Here is a 7,911-nt window from a genome sequence, read left to right on the forward strand (position 1 = left end):
ATGTGTAAACAGCTGCACAGGGAAACATGCTCCGCCCCACCTTAGCAAGAATGCCCCGCCCTTGTCCCGCCCTGGTCCCGCCCCGGTCCCGCCCCCTCACTTCATGTGCGGAGCGCTCCGCCCCGTCCCGCGGCTCAGCCAATCGCGTTGCATCGCGCGGCCGTCGCCGGGCAGCGAGCAGCCGTTGGGTGTGAAGCGGCCAAGCGGGGCCCCATCTGCCCGCCGTTTGAAATGCTGCGGGGCGGAAAAGCAGCGGCAGCGGCGCGGAGGTGAGCGTGCCACAGGGCCGGAGAGGCGGCCTGAAGGCGCAGTCCCGAGCGGGGAGGCTGTGGTGAGGCGGGCAGGGGAAGGGAGAATGTCGCTTATCGGAGGGAGCCCCAAAGAGCGGCTGGAAGAGGCGCCAGCTGATCAAGGAGCCCCGAGGAGCGGAGGGAGGGTGTATCGGCTGACGGAGTGTCCCGAGGAGCGGCTGGGGAGAGTGGGGGTGTGCGTTGGCGGGGAGGAGCGGCCGGAGCGCTTGCACAGTCCGGTGGTGGGGAGGCCGGCGGGGCTGTCGGAGTAGGCTCAGCCCAGCCAGTGGGCACGGCTAACCCCGCCGACCCGCAGGACCACGGCGCAGTTCCTGTTGGAGGCGGACCTGCACGGGCTGCTGAAGCTGGACACGCTGATCCCGAACGCGCCACCTGCGCGATGGCAGCGCAAGGCCAGTGAGAGCGGCCCCAGGCCCAGCCTCGTCGGTGTGTCGCCCGTGAAGCTGGCCAATTGCTCCCACAGCTCCAGCAAGACGCCGTCGACGACAGCCGGTGAGCGCCGGCCACCAGCAGCAGAGGTTGAGTGCAGGAGCCTTGCCCAGGCTGCTTGTCCGTAGCCATGGGGCTCTGGGCTCCCTGCCACGCTGCCCTACCGGCTGCTGCTCAGGCAGGAGGAGGTGGGCTGTGCTCCTGACAGCCACCCACCTCCTTGCCAGCATGAGGGGCAGAGCTGCTGTTCGCCCAGCTGAGCCTTGCTGGCACAGCTGTATGCTAGGACGAGTGTGGGCAGGACTGTCAGCTGACAGCTTTACATCCTGTGAGCGTTTTTGTATCTTCCCCTTATCTCTGGACTCTGGAATTGTTGCACTAGACCCAAGTGCACACAGTCCCTAACCAACTTGGTGGCAGGGAGGAAAATATAAGTTAGTTGTGACTGGGTGGCATGAGACCTCAGAGTCCTACTTGTCTGGTGGATGTGATGTGGAAGAGTGTTGGGTTTGCTCCCGTGAAAGCTCTAATAGAGGCTGTTAAATAGTTGTAAGACAATATTTTCATATGTGAATGCAGGTAAATCTGGATCCAAAATTCAAAGCTACCCCACAAAGGCCGGGGGGGATCGCTACATTCCCAATCGCAGCACTATGCAGATGGAGATGGCAAATTTCCTCCTAACCAAAGAGAATGACCCTGCTGAGGATTCCCCTACCAAGAAGGTGAGCATGTTGCTAAGTTACAATTGCTTCAACAACCGCTACTCCTTCCTGCCCCTTTACAGAGCAGTAAACAATAGGTTCTATCAAGGGGGCACACGGGACTGACAAGTCCCAGCCATCACTACTTGCAGCTCTGGGCTTCAGGAGCCTAGGATGAGACTGAAGCTGTAGAGACTGCCATGCACTCTAAGCCTATGCTGCTCCTGGTAGCAAAATTTAGCTTTTGACTAATGAAGCTTTAAAATATAGCAGGCAACACAAACACAAAGCTGTGAGCCTATGCAAAGTGAAACTGCTGGTGGTAGCTATTCTAGGACAATGTCTCCACAGGGAACACTTCTGGAATGTTTTACACTGTCTTCTGAAATCTGTTTGTGAAGCATTTGGTCTCTTTGTGGCTGTGGCTTTTCCCACTGGCAATGACACTGAATTTGCCATTGTGTGAAAATGTGAGCAGGACGACGTATGAAAGTGTGAGGAAAAACTGCTTTGACCTGCCTCTGTGTGACTGACCCTTGCAGCACAGGCAAACATCTTCATATTCAAAGAGAAGGGGACTTAGGTGTCTGTTTAAATTGCAGTGTGGGAATTGTTTTAAATGCATTGCACTGAGGGTGATTTGTCTCTGCAGGAGCAACAGAAAGCCTGGGCAGTGCATCTGAATGGTTTTGATGTAGAAGAGGCAAAGATCCTCCACCTCAGAGGAAAACTAGAGAATGCTCCAGAAGGTATGATCCAGAGTCTGTGTGAGCTGAATCAGCAGGAGAGATCAGGTCAGGGGAACAGCAACACAGAGGCTCTGTGTGTGGTCACAGGAGAAATCAACTGGTTTCTGAGAGCTGTACAGGCTGGAGTCTCCTTTCTTAAGGTTCCTGAGGTCGAGGGAGGGCATAACAGTTACAGTGAATTTATTTAGGAGAGGTGCTATGACTGCCAGTTGGTCACCTGTTACGGGGCTTGCAAGGGTCTTCAGGGTGAAGAGAGAGACAAGAATCTTGACCTCATGTTCAGAAGGCTTGATTTATTATTTTATGATATATATTACATTGTTACTATACTAAAAGAAATAGAAGGAAAGTTCTCAGAAGCTAGCTAAGCTAAGAATAGAAAAAGAATGAATAAACAAAGGGCTGTGTCTCAGCAGAGGGTGAGACCCAGCTCTGCTGTGAGTGGTCAGTAAATCCAAACATTCACCCGAGACCAATCACACATCCACCTGTTGCATTCCACAGCAGCATATAACCATTGTTTACATTTTGTTGCTGAGGCCACAGCTTCTCAGAAGGGAGAAAAATCCTAAAGAAAGGATTTTTATGAAAAGATGTCGGTGACAGCCACCTGTACTGCAGGTTCCAAACCTTCATGAAGTCTATAAGAGCACCAAACTCTCTGCACTTTCTAGCTTAAACTGCAACTAAATATAATGGGATTCAAAAACCCAAGTGTTTGTTAAATTTGTTTCCATGAATGAGGAAATTGTAGCTCACCCCTGTTCAGCAGTTCATACTGACAGTGATTTTAGTGCACTGCAGGCTTGTGAGTGTTTCTCTTAGGACTTTATTTTCACTCCAAGGGATTCCTAGGTGGGTGAGCAGCACTCAGCTGGGAGGAAACTAACTCAGGTTAACAAACCTGTTCCCCTGCACACAGGCTGTCAGAATAACCTGAAAGCGCTCTACAGTCAGAAAATGGCACCTGGATCCAGCAGGAAGAATAGCAGATATATTCCCTCAAAGCCAGAACGGGTCTTGGATGCACCAGAGATGTTCAATGACTACTGTAAGTAGGCTGCAGGGTTGAGTGCTGGGCATCCAGAACATTTTGCACTGGATTCCTGTTCCTAGGACAGTGTAACTGGGCTGTCTGTATTATTTGGTGTACCCAGGCTAGCACAGACCCCTTCTGGAGTGTCCCTGTGTGGCCTTACCGAGACAGTGGTCTAGGGCACTGTGTAGATGCCTTGGAGCAGGGTACCTGGCCCCAGCAGCTGGGCATAGTGACACTCAGAAGGCTGCCCCTCACCTGTACATGTGTGTGTGCACATGTGCACCCACACCTGCTGCAGCAGCACAGGTGAAGGGCAGGGCTCTCTAGCCATCATGGTGTGACCTGCATTGCTCTTTCAAATTGTAGATCTGAATCTCATAGACTGGAGCTCCCAGAACTTCCTGGCACTGGCTCTGGACAACACTGTTTATCTGTGGAATCATGCTACTAGGGAGATTATTCCCCTGCTGCAGATGGAGCATCCAGATATTTACATTTCCTCTGTGTCATGGATTAAAGATGGAGACTACCTTGCTGTTGGCACAAGTAGTGCTGAGATTCAGGTGAATGCAGGAGTAAAACTAGAGGTGTTTTCAAGGGATTGACAGAACTGTGGGGCCTGGGGACAAAACCTTGGCTGGCAGAGGAAGGATGCCATGCACCTGACTTGTTTTCCCTGGTGTGGGGTGGAACTGCCCAGCGTGCAAGGCAGGGTTTGGTTTGGGGGTTTTCTGATAAGCAGCATTACCTTCTGTGCTATAGTCATGAGATACACATTTTCTCTGAGAAAGCTGAATGCCAGAGCCTGTGCAGCAAGGTTCCTAGGGCATAGAAACAGGATTGGGTTTCTTCTGAAGAACTTTTTGCTTTGCGTTTCCAGCTATTGTTGCATTTATATTGTTGTATATCATATTTCTAGGGTCTCATACCTTCTGGGTGGTTTTCTCACAGCAGCTCTTCACAGCAGCTCTTCACAGCAGCTCTTCACAGCAGCTCTTCACAGCAGCTCTTCACAGCAGCTCTTCACAGCAGCTCTTCACAGCAGCTCTTCACAGCAGCTCTTCACAGCAGCTCTTCACAGCAGCTCTTCACAGCAGCTCTTCACAGCAGCTCTTCACAGCAGCTCTTCACAGCAGCTCTTCACAGCAGCTCTTCACAGCAGCGTTGTTGTTGCTTCTCACTCAGGACTCCTCTCCAACTCTCCCTGAATGCCGCACCCCCTTTTATCCCAGCTACCTCCACGGGCTACAGCTGCTGACCAATCAAGGACATTGCAGATGCAGCCCATTTACAATAACTAGAATCAGGGCAGGGTCACTTTTACAATACAGAGATCTTTTACTGCAATACATATATTTACTCAGGCCCCTATAAGCTATGGGACATTGAGCAGCAGAAACGTCTCCATGATCAGAACCAAGCAGAACCATGATCAGCCATTGTGCCCGTGTGGGAACCCTCAGCTGGAACAGCTACATCCTCTCCAGGTAAAGCAGTGGGTCAAGCAGTTTCCAGTTGTTGCAAACTCCTATCCCTCAATCTATGTGTGGCATGGGTTAGGGATGGCAGAGAGAAGTTTGTATTGGCTTGGGATTCTTACTTAGCCTTACCTGTTGGGGCTGTGAGGAGAAGGCCTCTTTCCTGTATTGCAATTTGCGCTGAAGCTGTAAAGAGCTTGTGTGGGTGTTTCACTCACACCAACAGACCTGTGTTGCTGGTAACACTGGTTGAAATCCAGTGTCAGGTATAGCAGTCTTGCAACAACAAAAATGGATTTGGGTGAAAATGTGCAGCCTGACCCTGCAAGCCTTCTCTTCTCTCTGCAGTGGTGCACGGACTGGGCACATCCATCACCACGATGTCCGAGTGGCTGAGCATCATGTGGCCACCCTTGCTGGCCACACACAGGAGGTGTGCGGACTCAAATGGTCTCTGGATGGCCGCTCCCTGGCCAGTGGAGGCAATGACAGTCTTGTGAATGTCTGGCCATGCACCCAAGGTGGGGGTGGAGACTTTGCTCCTCTAAAGACCTTCACTCAGCACCAGGGTGCTGTCAAGGTGAGCACAGAGCTGCCATGGGCGGATATGTGAGTGCAAGGCAGGCATGCAGCACTGGCTGGGTGCAGGTTGCCTCTTGTATGTTTTAAAATGAACTCTCCTCTCTCAGGCTGTGGCGTGGTGCCCATGGCAGATGAATGTTCTAGCCACTGGAGGTGGCACTAGAGACAGACATATCCTCATCTGGAACGTGTGTTCTGGCACCCGCCTCAGTGCTGTTGATACCCGTTCCCAGGTGAGAGATGAACATCAGCTTGGAGACAAACACCTTCTGGCAGCACACCTACACAGAGCTGCTGGCTCCTCAGGCCCAGAGGCACAGGGAAGGAGGGGGACCATGCTCGCCTCCGAGTTGTGAGCATGAGCACAAGCACCTTGTCTCACCTGTGTTACTGCCTCTTTGCAGGTGACTTCTATCCTATGGTCCACAAACTACAAGGAGCTCATTTCAGCCCATGGCTTTGCACAGAATCAGCTGGTTATATGGAAGTATCCAATAATGAACGAGGTTGCAGAGCTGCAAGGTAGATGGACAGGGCCTGGGTGGGAGGGCTGTTAGAGGTTGAAGACAGCTGCACTCCTTGGTTGGAGCCTGCAGCATCACTGATACAGGACAGTATCCAGGGCCATGCTGCTAGGAGTAAAGCATGCCCACGGGGCTGTGGAAGAGATACCATTGATCCAAGTGTATGCTTGGGATCTGAAATCACGCTGCCACAGCCATTGGGGGGACAGCTATGCAAGCTGGCAGGGCTCATGGGAGCATACAGGAGTAAATGTGGATGTGCTGATCAGCTCAGCCCTGATTGCACATTCCTTCTCCTCCTCAGCTCATACGGATAGAATCTTGAACCTGACCATGAGCCCTGATGGTACATCAGTGGCCTCAGCAGCTGCTGATGAAACACTGCGGATCTGCTGCTGTTTTGAGATGGATCCCATAAAGAAGAAGGAGAAAGAGAAGGCAAACAGTACCAAAAGCAGTATTCCTCACCAGAGCATCCGCTGAGAGCACGGGATTGTTGTGGGGAGCGGGATATTTGGTTTACACACTGTACAGTATTTTAAATGTTAATGAACTGCTTAACTTGACTTTTTCTAAATGGAGTCTGATGAAAGAAAAAGCCATGGCTCCTAAACCCAAGTCCTTCTCCCTGAGGCTGGGGATCTGGGCAAGGAGTGGAGACCTAGGTCTTAAGGGCCAGTTTACAGGCCCCTGAGCTTAGAACAGCCTAGCAGAAGGATGCTGTGCAAGGGCTGTACTTCTGTTTCTGTCCCAGCTAAGATAGATATGTCACCTGCCCCATCTAGATGCTGACTACAAGCACAGCAGCTCCACCACAGGCTCAACTGAAAGCACAGCATGGCTATGGCCTCAGTTTGTGTTGTCCTGGCCTGTCTCACAAGCCCAGGGACACCTTCCTATGGCTCTGCAGGCAGATCTCAGTTTGTCTTGTTAGCTACAGGCAGCCATCACTGCCTGCCTATGGTGCTGGAGTAGAATAGCTATTGGAAAAAAAAGGAGGGAGGGAAATATAGAGCAACAGCTGTAATCACCCCAAAGGCTGGAAAGGGGCTGGCTCTGGCATAAGGCCTGCAAAGATGCAAAACAAAAGGTTGGCTTACACTGCCACAGCCAGCCTGGATGTCATGCAAGAGCCACGCAAAGCACCACCAACCCTGTGCTCAGTCTTCAGTCACGTATTCCTCCAACAACTCTGATCTCCCTTCCCCTCCTGCTGACAGGAGGCCCTGGTGCCTCACTGAGGCTTCATGCAGGGGAACAAGCACCAGGGCTCAGCTTACATTTATTGGAGCTTGACTCCCCTACACTTGGAAAAATGCCTTTTTTCCAGGCTGAACTGTGCTGGAGCAAGTTGCAGGAAATATATTTGAGCCCTTACCTGACCAATAACCAGCTCAGCCACGCTGCTTTGCACGGTGGAGCCGCAGTGTCTGAGGTTGTGGGGCTGCACCAGACCCATCAAGCCTGTCCTTCAGCTGCACCAGCATTGCCGGGGCTGCTGGGGACACTGCACAGCTGATAAGCACCTTGGCCTGTACAAAGCAGCTCCACCAAGCCTGTGCCTCCCATCAGCCCTCAGTGATTAGCTGAGGATGGATTATTAACTGTTTTCACCTTTCCCTCAGCACAGTACCACACTGTGCCTAGCACCAGCTCTTCCTCCTGAACCTTACAGCAGCTGGAACCTTCAAAGGTTCCAACTTGTGCACTGCCAAGGCCAGTGAGTGTGTAACCACACCCACCAGAGCACCCCCCCCAAACACACATAAAGCTGATATGGGGGGCACAGTCTCAAAAAACAGCCACTGAGCCAGCACCTTCCCAGCAGTGCTGCTGGTGCATCCCCATTTGGCCACTTGGGAAAGATCAGGAGGTCCAAGGATGGAGCTCTCCCTCAGACACAAATCCTCGGGCCACAGCTGTCTCTAAAGGGGAAGCAGGCAGGAACCCAGATGCAAGGCTGGGCTCTTCCACAGAGCTGTGCTGTTGTTGTAGGAGCTCTGCCCCACAGCCCTGCACCTGGTGCTGGGAGTTAGCACAGACTTGCCCTGTAGGGCCACAGCTGATTAGGCCTTCCCTGGTCCCTGACCTGGAA

At 52.2% G+C, this 7,911-nt stretch overlaps 1 protein-coding gene across 1 annotated transcript; it reads left to right on the top strand.

The window, feature by feature from the left end:
- Positions 1-231: 231 nt before the first annotated feature.
- LOC132072479 (cell division cycle protein 20 homolog) lies at positions 232-6,299 on the top strand. The gene is given in 12 exon segments (XM_059470832.1): positions 232-269; positions 607-803; positions 1,320-1,465; positions 2,097-2,193; positions 3,116-3,244; positions 3,599-3,795; positions 4,608-4,637; positions 4,640-4,719; positions 5,059-5,290; positions 5,400-5,525; positions 5,697-5,814; positions 6,121-6,299. Coding segments are annotated over 12 exon segments (1,569 nt in total).
- Positions 6,300-7,911: the final 1,612 nt, after the last annotated feature.

This window comes from Ammospiza nelsoni, chromosome 4 (genome assembly GCF_027579445.1).
Source record: "Ammospiza nelsoni isolate bAmmNel1 chromosome 4, bAmmNel1.pri, whole genome shotgun sequence".
Taxonomy (NCBI): domain Eukaryota; kingdom Metazoa; phylum Chordata; class Aves; order Passeriformes; family Passerellidae; genus Ammospiza; species Ammospiza nelsoni.